This window comes from Balaenoptera borealis (genome assembly GCF_965194805.1).
Source record: "Balaenoptera borealis genome assembly, chromosome: 14".
In the NCBI taxonomy this organism is placed as follows: Eukaryota; Metazoa; Chordata; class Mammalia; order Artiodactyla; family Balaenopteridae; genus Balaenoptera; species Balaenoptera borealis.
The window spans coordinates 68,622,338-68,637,445 of NC_138875.1; the positions used below are offsets into that span (position 1 = coordinate 68,622,338).

The 15,108-nt window shown below is 48.8% G+C and overlaps 1 protein-coding gene across 2 annotated transcripts in view; it reads right to left on the reverse strand.

Annotated features, from left to right (window-relative positions):
* MN1 (MN1 proto-oncogene, transcriptional regulator) overlaps positions 1–15,108 on the reverse strand; it is a 46,238-nt gene that overhangs the window by 25,641 nt on the left and 5,489 nt on the right. Inside the window, exon 2 of one of the 2 annotated variants that reach the window (XM_082355562.1) lies at positions 13,240–14,275. The exons of the other annotated variant lie outside the window; for it this stretch is intronic. Coding sequence (XP_082211688.1) covers positions 14,205–14,275 — 71 coding nt within the window. The 3' untranslated portion in view covers positions 13,240–14,204. Of the gene's footprint in view, positions 1–13,239; positions 14,276–15,108 lie in introns of those variants that run through there. 2 annotated transcript variants of the gene reach the window in all.

Genomic DNA, 15,108 nt, shown 5'->3' on the forward strand with positions numbered 1-15,108 from the left:
CACTCAGTGACTGCAGCCTGTTACGATTCCTTTGCAACTCAGAGAGCCAGGGAGGAAAGCAAACGAAAACCCTCCAGAAGGTGGACGCCAGGCCCGGGTCACCCGGAGGCTCAGTCCGGCGGGTCCTGTGCCTTCCTGTCCGGTGACCTCTGTCGGGCCTGGAGAACAATGCCTGGGAAAAGAAGGAAACAGTCTCCCTGCGCTAGGACATGAACCATGCCCTGCCCAGATCAGGGGGAGGACAGACAGCCCGCACGACCCCCACCTGCGGCAGGCTGAGTGCTCCCCTGGGGCCTGAGTGCCCTGTCCTTGGGGAGGGTGGGGACATGCCCTACCCTAACCTGTGGCCCGGCCCGGGTGCTGCCAAACTACTGGAAGAGAGTTTCTGCCTCCTCAGAAGGGGCCAGGCAGGAAGGAAGAGAAGGGAAACACATTTCTCAGCTACTCTGGGCTCAGATGCAACCACCATTAATCACACATCTACTATGTGCCGTGAGGTCCCATCCCTCTTGTGCCCAAGGCCCTCCCCTGCCCCCCCCCCCCATCATACTTAGAATCAAACCCACCCTCCTGACTTGAGTGTGATGACAAGCCCTGAGTGGTCCGACCCCTCCTGCTTGGACAGGCTCTCCCCCCCCACGCAACCCCTTCCTGTTCCTGGAACTTGCCAGCTCAGTCCTGCCTCAGGGCTCCTGCTCTCCCCTTGTCTGGAACACCCTTCCTGCAGAGCTGGACCAGACTGGCTCCAGGGTGTGGGAACCTATTGTTAAATATTCAGGAATTCTGCAAGCCGGCTGACAGCTGACATTACAGCTTGACATGGGCCATGGTGGGAGTATTTACACCATGGGAATCGGCAAATGCTCTAAGCCGAACTTTCCCCCTCCCTGGAGAGCCAGTTGTTGAACGGCTACCAGCACACCACTGGCTGAGTCCTCATCGTTCAGGGCTCAGCTTAACCATCACCAACTCACAGAGGCCTCCCTGGTGGCCCTGTTTAGAACCTCTCGTGCCCGTCTCCTTCTGATTCTCTGTTGGCAGCCCTGCCCACCCTGTGACATCTTCTTGTTTGTTGTTTGTCTGTCGGTCTGTCCCCTCCCCTAGAATGTAAGCTCCGTGAGGGCAGGAGCTTTTGTCTCTCTGGTTCCCCACTGCATCTCGGCACCTAGAACAGCATTGCCACACAGTAAGTGCTTGATACGCGTTTGTTGAATGAATAAATATGCCGGGCATTTTGCATTCAGACTTAGCATACTACCATGCTTTCAGTATTATTTTGAGCCTCACCTCAATCTCTCACTGTAGTTCAGGGATTCTCAGCCTTGGCACTTTTGGCATTTGGGGCTGGATAATTCTTTGTCGGGGAGGAGGTGGAGTGAGGACGGCCCCTGTGTGCTGTAGCATGTTTAGCAGCAACCCTGGACTCTCCCCTAATGCCAGCAGTGCCCTCCTTCCCTGCAGCTGTGGCGACCAAAAATGTCTCTAGACACTGGCAAGCATCCTCTGGGAGGTTACATCACCCCAGGGTAAGGACCACGGCCAGGGCCCTCAGGGAGCGGTGTTACTCTCCCCAGTTTGCCACTGAAGACACTGAGGCTGGGAGAGGTGCTGGGACATGGCCGAGGGTCCCCTGTGGGAACAAAGAATGACTCCCCTCCAGCTGATTCCAAAGCCCTTGCTCTCACCAACCTACCCTGCTGCTTGCTGCCCCTAGGGCACAGGGCTCAGGAACCCTCTGAGAGGGGCACAGGGATTACACCTGTGTTGTGGGTCCTGTAACCTGTGATTCACCTGCCCAAGGTCACACAGCACCCAAGTGGCAGAGCTGGGATTCGAACCCAGGCCCGTGTGACAGCTAAGCCCTCCCACCCTCACCTGGAGCAGGGACCTCGCTCACTCACTCCCTGGCGCATTCTCTCTCTCTCTCCCTCTCTTTCTCTCGTGCTTGCTCTCTTCCTGTTTAGCCCGAGCCTGCCAGGTTCCTGAAGCCCCACCTGAGGTGCCAGACACGGGGGTCTAACTTCTTTATTGCCAGCTCCCAGATTGTTTATGGCTGGCACAGGCTCCTATCAAAGTGCTCGCGGGCCGTGGGTCAGCTCATTTCACAGATTCCTTCCACGAGAAGGCTGATCCTTCCTTACGTGTATCAGAAAACTGTTCCTTCAGAGCCTAGGAGAGCTGTCAAGTGAAAGAAAAATACCAGAGCATTGCCATCCCACCGCCAGGGACCCGGGCCTCACCATGGCTGCCCGCATCAGGCTGGGGCCAGCTGACCGAGGTCCGCACGCGGTCTGACTGCCCCCCACAAGGACAGGGTCTGACAGTGAGGCCTCAGACAGCTGCTGCAGGGGCAGCAGGTTCCAGCCCAGCCCTGCCCTAGGCCGTGTAACATGTACTGAGCATGGCCCCGGGCGCCGGGCCCCGTGCTAAGGGCCTGATGTACAGACTGGCGTGGTTCCCCTCCAGCCGGCACGACTCCATAGCCCAGGACAAGTCACATGGCCTCTCTGCTATTCATTTCCTCGCCCCTAAGACGGGACGAACACTAGCAGCGACACCATCTTGCACTTCAAAGGGTCATATGACACTACAAATGAAACACCGGGCATACAGCAGGAGGTTAATAAAAGCTGGTGCTGGCACAGTGCTTCCTCATTGTTGGGCAGTCTTCTGAGCATCTACTCAGGCATATATTAACTCACCGAATCCTCCCCCACCACCCCGCCACCCACGAGGTATGAACTATTATCCTCTTTCCCTGATGAGGAAATGGAAGCACAGAGAAGTTCAGTAGCCTACCCGAGGTCACACAGCTAGGAAGTGGAGTTGCTTGGGTTTGAACCCAAGTAATCTACCAGAGCCTGTGCTCTTAACTACATCATTATAATCATCCTATTTAGTCCTATTTAGCTAAAATCATCCCATTTAGTCTTCATAATACTTCCATGAGATATGCACTATTTTTTTTTTTTTTCCCTTTTTTCAATTTTATGAGGAAACCAAGCTGGGAGCACTGAAGAGGTGATAGTCACATAGCTCAGAAGAGTCAAAGAGCCAGGCCTGAAATCTAGACCACCCATCTGGCAGGATCTGGTGCTACTGTGGCTTCCCCAAGGTCAAGAATCATCTCCTATACAACCTATACCTCCTGTAGCTCTGAAAGAGGAAGGGGAACAGTGCTGCTGTCATCAGGAATGTGTGTCCTACATTGGTGCTTCCTACAAAAGGTTTGGAAACTTCTGGTTTAAGAAGACCTGGACCCTGGTTTGCACAGGCTCAGCAAAATCAGATCCTAGCTCCCAGGTGAGGGGTCAAGAGGCAGTAAGGCAAGGTCAAGGCTGAAGTTCAGCTATAGTGCAATCCTTGCTGTGCAGCTGTGCTGTGTGACCTTGGCTGAGTTGCTTGCCCTCTCTGGGCCTTGGATCTCTCGGCTGGAAAACGTTGAGGAAAAGGGGCACAAAAATGAGAGAAGTTTTTTTCCCATTCTATAATTTTGCCTAAACGTTCACCTTCATGCTATTTCAATAGTGAAAATTACAAGCATATTTTCCAGGATATCCACCTACCGTGACACTGCAGCTTCACCCTCCGTCACGTATGGACATCTCAGTTGCCAACACAAATCTACCCAGTATCTCCACATACGCACACCCTGGCAGGAAAAATTGGGTCAGCAGACAGTGGCCCATGGCAGCCGGCAAAATAAGCTCTCAAAGACTTTCCACAGCAATGCTGCCGCAAAGATCTGCTGGAATGCACAAAGTAGGCCTTCTAAGAAGTTCTGAATTTCCACTCCTCCCAAAATGGCCACAGAGGCCCTGGCAGAGAGCTGACCCACAGAACTGCCCCTTGGTGGGTGCTCTGGGGCTAAAAGCATCCTCTTACACAGCTGTCACATAAAGGGGAGCAGTCAGTGAGCACGCAGGCTTCCTCTGAAGCAATGAAAAAGCAGGGGAGAAAGGGACGCACCAAGAGGATGATGGGGAATTCCCTGGGGCAAGAGAGGTGAGCCTCCTACGCAGGAAGATGAGGGGTTGAGGGGCACCAAACACAGACAGTTCAAATTTCAAGACCAGTTTCTCTATTTGTGGAAACCATCAAACCCTCCCAAACCCACCCCAGGAAGAAGGACGAGAAAAACCAAAATGTGGGCGAACCCAGCCCCTCTCCCTGTTCTCAGCCTTAACTTAACATGGACAGGGAAGAGACAGAATCACCATTCCATCCTCTGCAGGATCTAACTTCAAAAATCTTGCGCACAGAGTAGGGAGGGAAGGGGCCTACTGAAAACCGGGACACTAGTTTTTGCAGGCTTAAAAACAGATCAATTTTACCCTAAAGTTTAAAATGAAACATGTTCCTGTTTGGGAAAAGAATTTCATTAGGAGGAAAATATAATATAAAAATACCCATTTAGAAAGAATATGCTATTAATTCTTAGCACTCTGTGCAGAAGGGAAAATTGCATTTTTATCTAAATGGTTTTTCTGCATAAGCCATTTACAATATTCTTTGCCTCTCTATAATAGGCCCTACTACCATTAGTAGTGGGACGACCAGGCTGAGGGCTGAAATCACCCTCAGACACATTTAATACATAACCCCTGAAAATCTATTCCAACAGGGACCTCAGCAAACAGGCCCGGCATTCCTTTTTTTAAGGAAGAAATAAATATTGCTGAGGGGGTTGGGAGTGGTGTGCTGATGGGAGAGGAAGGGACGAGATGGTTTAAGTTAAAAGCAAGCGCTCTGGGTCCCTTTAGCCAGCTTTCAAATTGCAACCGATTTTTGGCTGCATGATTGCAACCATTTGACTGCCTGCGTGTGTATCCACCCCGAACACACACACACACACACACACACACACACACACACACTCACTCACGGGTTTCCATCAAACAAGCAAACAAGGAAAGGATGAAATTCAGGATATGAAAACAAACTATTTTTAAACACTAAAGCAAACACACCAAGATAGCAATACTGCTATTTTCCCATTAAACTAAGTTTCTCTCAATTTGAAAAGTGAGAATAATCTAAACAATACTCCCAAACAAACTGCAGGGAGCTTGGGTGTTGCGGCCTCCAACGGCTTTAACAATGGAAAAATCCCCTCCGTAGAGAAGCAAAAACACAGGCGGGGATGGGGCCGGGCGGTTTTGCCACGTCCTTGCCACGTCCCACCAAACGGGTTCCCCCAACAGTAGCACATGCCTGAATGCCCAGTGGTCTCCAACTTCAAAATGCAATACTTTTTCTTTTTTCCAAAAAGTTGTTTTTTGTTTTTGTTTTTTTAAAAAAAGTCTTCCAGCTCTTTCTCTCTTGGATTTCCAAAATAACTACTTACTTAATACCAAATGTCAGGGAGCTAAATTAATTCATTAAGGAAATGCAAGGGCTGTGATGGACACCGAGCGTGGGGCCCCTCGGTGTGATTTCGCTGCCATGAGCCAGAACGCCTTGGGCCACTCTCTTCCGGCAAAGCTCAGTCCATAAATTCTCCCTTTCAAACCAGGAGCCCAGAAATGTCATAATTATAGCTGATACAGGTAACAGGTGTGCCCCTCTGTTCCTCCCACCTCGCCACCTCCTTCCAGACAAGCTGCTGGAAGATTTAGTGGTCTAGCCAGGGGTGTCGTAATTACCGGAAACGATTCTGGTTTTAAGGGTTAGATAAAGACCCTCTCCAAATTTAAGGCCAGACCGATGTCCATTAGACTTTAACGGGCCCACATAAAAAAAGAAATTGTATCCTCATCTCTCCAAATGCCTGTTTTCCCAGCGCCTCAAGTTCATTTCAGGCTGGCTCAGCGCCGAAAATACTCCTGTCCAGCCCTCGCTCTGCAAAGGCAAGGACTCAGTAGAAACTGATGTTGAAGGAATTAAGCAACTGGGGAGGGGAGGGTGGCTCAGGAAACCCATTTGCTCTAGAATTGTTAAGCCAAAATCTGTCTTTTAAAAAATAATAATAAAAGTGGAATTTTAACCCTTCATCCAGAGACAGAGAGACAGGAAGGCTGTAGGGAGCCCAGGAAGAAAGGGAGGGGGTGTACCCAGAGATGCCTGGCTAAAGAGCTCACACCATCAAGAATGACACACTCTCCCCTTCTGAGACTCGGTGTTCGGAAAGGCCAAAGCTGCGGGCTGTTTTGCTCTGGTTTTCTTTTTCCCAGCTTTCGAGACTTACGCATACTTTTTCTTCCTTCTTTGGAAGTCAAACCACGCGTTTCTTTAAAAGTTACACACACACACACACACACGCACAAACACCCAGCACCACTGTTTGTCAAGAAGCAGCATGGACGGTGCCCCAGAGAGGTTTAAGATTCTTTACTCTTCTCCACGTCTGTGCTCAGCTCCCAGTCAATTAAGAATTAATGCTTGAAAACTTTCCGGGGACCAAGACACCAGAAGGAGCCCGATGTTCTTTGGCCGTCTCCAAGGCTCTGGGGGGCTGAGTTTGTTGGATTGGGCTTTTCCTCCCTCCTCCCAGACAAGTGATGCTTGGAGGGGCCTCGCCCTCCCTTCCTGTCCTGAGGAAGTGGTGGGAACCTCAACTGGGGGCCTTTATTCCGTGACGGCCAAGTGGGCCCATTAGTGCACACGGTCACACACACACACATACACACACACACTTCTAATCCCGGCAAAATGCTTCACACACACTGAGCACAAAATAAATGCTTATTAACTAAACTGACCCCAAATAGTGAAATGTACAAGTAAATTAATCACGCCTCTCCTGGAGGCCTAACAGGATTACAAATTCGGCAAAAATTGACCACACGGAGATCAATAAGCTTCTACTTAAAACTGAACAGGGCCAAAACTTCGCATGAGCTGCTTCTTGGGGAAAAAATTAATTTATTTTTTCATTTCTTATTAAGACTTCTCAGGCCTGCGTGTGTTCATGTGTGTGTGTGTGCGCTCATGTGTATACTCGAGTAGGGGTGCGCATGCCTGCATGCACAAGCAGAAACCGGCAAAAGGCATCCAGAGCTTTATGCCCAGACAATTTAGAAATAGTCACGGCATAAGGATCGTGAAATTGCTCCTGTTTAAAAAAGCCAAATTTTGGTCCACAGCCTCCCTTCCCTCAAATACTAAACCACCACCAAAAGTTACATCGCAGGAGATGAAAATGGTCAATTTGCTTTGAGCCAATTAGGCCTGCTGATGGCTGGACCGTGGGTCCCCTGAAGGGGAGGAAAGTGAACCTCTAATTCATCCAGCTCCTTTCCACACTTGGCTTATCTCGAGTCAGGGAAATCTTCCTCTTGCTGAATTTGTCGTTTACTTGCCTTCCCTTTTTGCCCACCATTCAGAAAATGGAAAAAAATGTATGTATTGTGTGGGAGGGCACTGCTTGCATTTTAAGACAGTGGGACCTGCCTGCAAGGTCTGTAATAGGCAAGATTATCCCTAAAGAGGCTCAGTGCTGGGAGAGAAGCATCAGTGGTCACTTTATGGGGTCACCAGGGAAAAGGTCACTCCTTTTTCCCACCCCCATCGTCCCTCTTTTATGGAAAGATCTGGGTGCATCTGTGAAACCTGATGCTTCCGCAGCAGGCCTCGTGGGACCAGCTTCTCTGAAGGAGAAGTTAGCCACAGCCACATTATGAGGCTTGATCCACCCAGGGCCCATCTGGGTCTTCATCCCCGCGCCCCACACCCCAGCCCCACATGGCTAGCTTGGCCACTAACTACACAGAAAGGGGCTCTGACAGCTAAGAGACCCATGACGTGGTCATCAGCCCTAGGCTGGGTTCCCCACATCTATTTCCCCCATATATCTGCGGTCACGTGGAAGCCCCAGGCCCAGCAGGGAGAGCTGAGCCAAGAACTTTCTTTCCTTTATGATGGCCAACACCAGCCCCCAAGCAATTTCCTCACCCCCAGCCTCGCCCGGGAGGTGTTATTAAAAATGACTTCCACACTTACAAATTATTTTCCACTCCTAAACCCCGTGTCAGTAAATAACATTTCGACTCATAGGGACACACTTCTCCCCTCTCCAACCATCCCTTGATCACCTGCCCCCACCCCAGGAGAAAATAAACTGCACCCCCATCTCCATCCAGTCTTCCTAACTGGGGCTGTTTCTCTCTCTGCCTTTCGGCTCAGAGGAAAGGACAGAGTGTCCACATCAGGACTCAGGCCCTTGAATTTCAAGGACTTTTCCAACAGCCCATGCGGTCAGGGTAGAACCCGCTTACTTCCCAGTGAACTCTCAACCAAGCCTGGCTTTCTCTGGAAGGCTGAGCTCTGGGGATTTCAAAGCAGGCTATGTTTTCTGCCGACTTCCCCAGCCCTTCTCTGATCATAAGATGGTCCCTCAGAAGTATTTTATTCCTGGTGGTCGTTGCCAATCACTCAACAATACTTGTGTTCCCAGATCCAAGGGCATCTGAAAAACACTGCTTCATGGTAACTTTAAAGGGTCATATCTTTTCCACATCTCACCCTGCCCTGGATGATTGGATGAACAGGGGGCAGGGTGTGTGTGTGTGTGTGTTGTGTACAAGTGCGTGTGCATGTGTGTGTGTGTGTGTCTCCTCTCATTGCAGGAGCTCCCAAATACGACCAGGAGCACCACCAATGGGGCTCTCAAATTGGGGGCAGACAGATTCCTCCAGTCATACCAGGCAAAGCCAGCTGTGCCAGAAAGGCACAAGCCCACCCCATTCCAGTGAAAGTGTTGACCCAAGCTCTGAGAGCAAATGAAACCTTCGTGCCCAAACACTCTTTAAATTATCATCAGCAATTAGAAGGGAAAACTTATCTTAAGTCCTCAGATTGCATCTCCGGGCCACTTAGTTCTCAGAAGACGGTCTGCTGGAAGAGGGAGCAGGGTGGGGTAAGGCCCAGAAGGGTCTCAGCACCCAAGTTAGTCCGCATCTCCTCTGAAGGCATGACAATGTCATCTATTTCTGAGTCACCCTGGAGGGGGGTTTTGACACATGCAGGATAAAAACAAGAGCTGGTTCCCTCCAACTTTCCAAAGACCATCCGCGTCAGTGGGCCCCAAAGATGCCTTCACAGAAGGGTCTCCTTGTTTTCCTAAATCATTTTCCGACACACCTGATTCACTTAAACTGAACACTAGCAGAGGTAAGTCATACTGAGACCCAGAAAATCAGTGATCTCTCCTAAGAATCGGAATCCCAGGGCCAATCGTTCCATGAAGAGTCCAAGATCTTCCCCAGAGATGTCAAAGACAGGAAGAAGACAGAGCCTTTGGGTCACACAATCCATCCTACCAGCTACAGAGGAAGTGGGGCAAGCTGAGTTCGCTGGACCCCTGAGCTTTAATGATCAGAACATAAAAACCTGCTTTCCCCCTACCATGTGAGTTTGTGCTGGGATGTTTATTGGACGTTCCCCCTCTTTGGGGAAAAGTCTATCCCACATAAGATGTTCCTTCTGGGACATTCAGAGAGCCAATTTGTTATCATGAATGCGCTAAGACCTCCAAACTGTTAAATTCAATTGCCGTTATGTTTAAAGGGCATTTGGGTCCTTATGATGATGCATAAATCGTGAAAGGATCAGCACACGACCACTATAAAGTTCTCCCTCTGATCCTGCTTGGTGAGGATGCGGAGGTGATGAAAACCTACCAGCTTTCTCAGCCAAGAAGGAAAATGAGAATTTGGGATGCTGGGGCTATGACGGACCCCCCAGTAGTAGGTATCAGGGATGCCAGTTCGAAGTGGTCTTGCGGGGCCAAAACTTGAAGCTATCGGGCCCAGAAAGAGCCCCTTGGATTTCACGATGCTGGGAAGCCTCTCCGCCACTCCACACCCCGTGTCCTTTCTGGGCAAACACCATGTTGGGAGCAGACCCTCCACTTGCTTCCCAAACCTCAGAGGCCGCTGATTAAAATGCAAGCCAGCAAACAAAGCAGGCCTCGGAGTCCTGCAATAATTACCCCCCGTGAGAATGATGGCTCTCAAACGCCCCTCCTCGTTCAAGTATATTAAACTTAACTCTGCTTTTCCATCCCGATCACAAAATAAGCTGGGGGTTCTGGGCCCCTGAAGTGCACATCCATGGCGTAGCTTCTTACCCACACCCTAAAGTCACTGATGGCCCCGTGAGGCTGCGTGTGGATGTGTGTTGTCGTGTCACTGGAAGATGGCAGAAAATGATCAGGGCTGCCTCGGCACTGGGCGACCCAACCAGCAAAACGTGATGTGCCAGGGTCCCAGAGCCATCTCTTCCTTCCGGTCCCATTCATGAGTTGAGGAGACCATCGGCTGAGCTGCTGTGCACCAGGACACAGAGGGTCCCTGAAGGCAAAGCTGTGACTAATTCAGAAGCCCACCGTCCTCTCCGCCAAGTCGTTGGTACCAAATGATTACAATAAAGGAGAGGCATTTCCATAAATGAGAAGCAGCGCCCGCTTCCCACAACTGGGAGGGGGCGTGGGGGAGGGGTGGGTGGGCACCAATTCAAAGATTCCTCTCCCGGCTGGAGAGTGGTGTTAGCTGAACTCAGACAGAGAGACACCTCCACGCGCAAAACTCAGCAAGAGGCGACGTACGTCTGCTACCGAAATACTCCAGATCAAAGTCACCCCCAGCCCAGGAGGCCCGGGAGGCCGAGATTTCATAATTAGGATCTCCAAAATCCTCCTCTATTTTTAGGACTTGCGCTCATTCAGTCCTTTACAGAATCAGAACCTGTCAGCTAAGGCCAAAGAGACTGAAGGTTTAGTTTCTCTCCCTGCCACCGCGCGCCCCCCAACTCTGCTTTCAGAAAGCAGATTAACGGTAAACTAAAGGAGTAGCTGGATGATTTGATGGAAATACACTTGGCCATGCATATGTATATGTGCGTACGCTGGGGTGGGGTGAGGGGTTTGGGGGGGGCTCCTTCCCACGCTGAATTGCATGGGCCCTGCTCTCCTCCTGTGGGCTGCAGATAGACCCAGACCGGACATCGCACCTCAACCACACTCTTTCTTTCAAGCCAGCCCCCAGACCACTTTGCTGGGCTCCAGGGTGTACCAGAAGGCAAGGAAACTTGAAAATTTTCCCCCAAATGTCTCTCTTCTCAATCATGCACTCACGTATGTATCAACATGTCCGCCACTAGCAATCAAAACCCACACTCAAATCTGTCCACCCAAGACACGCCTAAAAATAGACATCATCCTAAAACAAACACATCGCTGGGCAAGTCAAAATCTGACTTGAGTCAAAACGATGAAGCTGGGTTATTCCAGCCCTTCCAGACTGAAGACTTGGGTGGAACAAGCAGAGGGGCATCGAGGGAAGAATATAAGGTGCACCCACTAGTTACAGGGGACACCCCCCCAATAGATTCAGGTCCCCTCTGGCACAAGAGGTTTGGTGTTTTTATATTGCAGTGTGCTTGGGAGGCCTACTTGCCCTTACACACTCCCCGGACATTTGATCCTATTACATAAAGCTATAGACTTTTAATCTCTAAAATTAACCAAACCGAGGCAAATACAGTACTCCTAACTAGAAATATTTATCTCCTAAATGCTTTCGGCAAAGCAGATCATTCCCTGGGCAAAGAACACGACCCAAGGTTATTGTCACTCAAGTGGACAGAAAGGTGATTTTGCTAAAGCTTCCAGCATGGAGTGAGTTCAGGAGATCCTGTGAAATCCCAAGGATACACTCAAGTTTGCCCTTCCAGAGTGGGAAGAATTTCCCTCCTCTAATTTCACCTGGTCCTCCTGGACTGTTTATTAAAGATGTATATTTTATATCAGCAGAGAGTATCAAGTAACTTCTTGGCAAGGGCAGCCGTATTTTCAGGACCTATTAAGATTTTTTTTGGAAATTTAAATACCTCTGTCAGGCAAACAAAATCATATCAGGAATCACAGAATTTCATTCTAGAAGGAGAAATTAGATTAACCAACCCTCACTCCTTTCCTAGAAATCTCAATAAAATAGAAGTACATTGCAACAGTCTCTTACTTCTGGTCTGAAGGGGCCTCACAAGAAATCTAAATGAATTTAGATTTAAATTAAGAAAGCTATCCTGAGAAAATGCCTTCAATCTACAAATATTGTATAGATATATATATAGGAGAATATATAAGTATATATTACATATTAGAAGGCAGAGGCTATTTAAAATCAAAACAGCCAGAAAAATCCAGTGGCAGAAACCATAAGTTCAACACCAATAAGCTTCAGGTCCTTAGAAATCCTTGTCCTTTATTAATATTTAGTAGAAATGTATAATTGCAGATGTGTGCTAGGTGGGGATTTTATGTCAGGATGCGGGCAAAGAAGACAGGTTTATTACAACCATGAAATATTGAACAAGCACCAAAGAAGAGTAGTAGTATGTCCCGGACTAGCCAGGGAGCAGGCAGGCCCAGACCGTCAGCTGCACAAAGGGGGCTCTTATCTGTTTACATTACCCCTGATTAACACCTGCGAAGTTTTGGGTTACATCTTCCGGATGCTGCAAAAGTCACATGAAGGCATGCAACCCGTGCTGGGTGATTTTTGGGGGAAACAGGAGTGAGAGGCTCCTTGCCTTCCCAAAACCACTTTGAGGGAGCCTTAAAAATTCTCTCCACGGTGTAAGGAGTGAGGGAAATGACTCAGAAAAACAGCACTAGGAGCCCTCCCGCTCTTACCCCAAGCCTGCCCCATGTCTAAGGAAATTCAATGTGCAAATCCTGTCTGACTAGTATTTCTTAGCACTGCTTACTGTGTTCCGACTGGAACACTGAGAGAAGCATGAAATTCCAAAAATTTCTCCCGCATCACTGTAAAAATATCATACCTCCAAAAACGGCAGAATTGCATGCAAAAGTGTATACGGAGACCTCTCCCGTTTCACTGTGTGTGAGAGCGTTTCTAGACATCTCCGGATTTCAAGATAGAGAACAACCAACGGAATAGAAGTTTGGCAATGGTAAACTTATTATGGGAATACAGTTAATTCAAGTTTTGAAAATTGTAAGGGGCCGGGGGTGGGGGCGGGGGACATACTTTTTTAGGCTTAATATCCTTTATCTACAAACTATCATTATTTCTCCTTCTCTGTTTTGAAATTCCTCCATAGCCACACAGCTATTACAAAGATAGGTGGATGATTTTGCAAACTAATTTCAAATTTATGTGATCCTCACTGATTTAATAGATGTCTGAATAGGCCCAAACTCAGGCTGGTTTTTTGGTTGTTGTGTTTTTTTTTCCCTTTGCACAACCTCACCCTTCCCCCACCCCAACTTTGTGCAAACAGAATCTCATGATGAGACGTAGAGCTTTATGATATAAGAGTTGTTTGGCGGGTTAAGAAGTCAGAGGAAGCATAATTTGGAAAGGCTTACTTTCCTGGTTAAAAAAAAAATCATCATCACATGTGATTCTGGCCTAGACTTTGTGAGAAGTGTTACTTGCCAGTAGACTTCCCTCCCCTCCAAAGGACATCTAAACCCCATAAGACAATCCGGGCACGTCCCAGTGGCTACACAGCTTGTGCAGTTCTAAAGACTTATTCGTTCTCTCCAACCTGAGCACGATCATTTTGTTAAAGACCGACTAGTATTTTGTCATCGGAGCGAAGAATTTCAGAAACAGTGTTAATATTTAATCACATTAGTACTGGCGTGTTTTATGGCGTGACAAAATAAAATATCATTACAAAATTGGGCTTTGCCTGAAAGGCGGGGGCAGGCGGTCAAAGAAAGTGCTCGCTGGGGCTGGAACCTGGAAAAGGTATATTCAAAGCTGCTTCATGGCTGATGGGACCCTGGGCATGTGTTTATGGAAAAGCAGGACGCTTTCCTTTCAATTCTTTTTTTCTCAATTGTATTTCAAAGTGGTGCACTTCACTCTGATTTTCAGCCAGGGCACTCGGGGGCCCGTTGAAGGCTCTGTGTACCTATTTACACAATATGTGCAGATGGAGCTGCAGGGTGTTATCATAATGAAAAGTTTAATCATCCTTATTTACTACCAGTAAGGGAGCAGGAATCATATGCAGATACCTTATAAAGCCTTAACTAGAAGCCCCAAGGCTGTAGAAGCTGCGAGTGACCTCAATTCGGGGCTTTATCTAGGAAACTGTCTTTCCCACATCACAGAGTGGAAAACAAAGGAGGTCAAGTGGGTGTCCCTGCCGAGGCTTCTAAGGCGGCCAGCCCCAAAGCGGGTCCCTGGAGGAAGTTTCCGTCTCCCGTATGCAGGGGAGGGCTGAGTTTAGTATACAGGGGAAATCAACCCCAAAGTGACTAGCATCTGTTTCCAAAAAAATATTTTCCTTCGTCTGACTGTGATAATGAAACAAACAAAACAAAACATTTCTTTAATGACATTTCTTCATTCACAGTCTGCATTTTTTTTCTGCAAAGGAACATTAGTCCGACTGGGAAGGGAACAGTGCAACACCTTAAAAAAAATCTCGTTAAAACCACCCAATTCCTCTGCACCTAAGGCCCTTCAAAAAACTTGCAGGCAAAGCGCTACTGGTTTTTCTTTATTAATTCTCTAAATCGTGGTTTTTTTTTTCTTTTTAACTCTTCTCACCCTATTTTGGCCAATGTGGTCTTAATTACTGTGGGGGCGGGGGGGGGGAGGGGGGAATGGGAGAAGGGGGAGGGGGAGGGGCAGCCAGACCAAGCCAGGTAGAAGTGACAGGGGCTGGGATTTGTGCTACCCAGTTATCGATCGGCAGGCCCGAGATGTTGTGTACAAGAAAATAAAAGAGAAGGGGGGCAGAGCAAACAGGATGCTGGGTCCAACTCCATTTTAAAAAGGAGGGAGGGGGGAAAAAAGGGAGAGGCAGCGGAGGGTCCCAAACTAACCAATTTATGGCCTTGCCTGGGAGAAGCCTGGAGAATGCTGATGCTGGCCGCAGCGTCTGCTGTGCATGCTAAACACCCAGCTTCAAATGAGAGAGCGGCGTCCCGGGCTGGGCAGTAGGCGAACAAAGAGAAAAGCAGCAAGGCCGCATTCATGATTTAGAAAACCCAAGCGGGAAAGCTACGCGGGACAGGCGGGCGTGAAAGCCCGGAGTTCTGAGCCACCCAACTCCTGCTGCACTTCCCCTCCCCCTCCTCCCGCCCCCATCCCCTTCTCCTAAAACCTACTCACCTTAAACCCT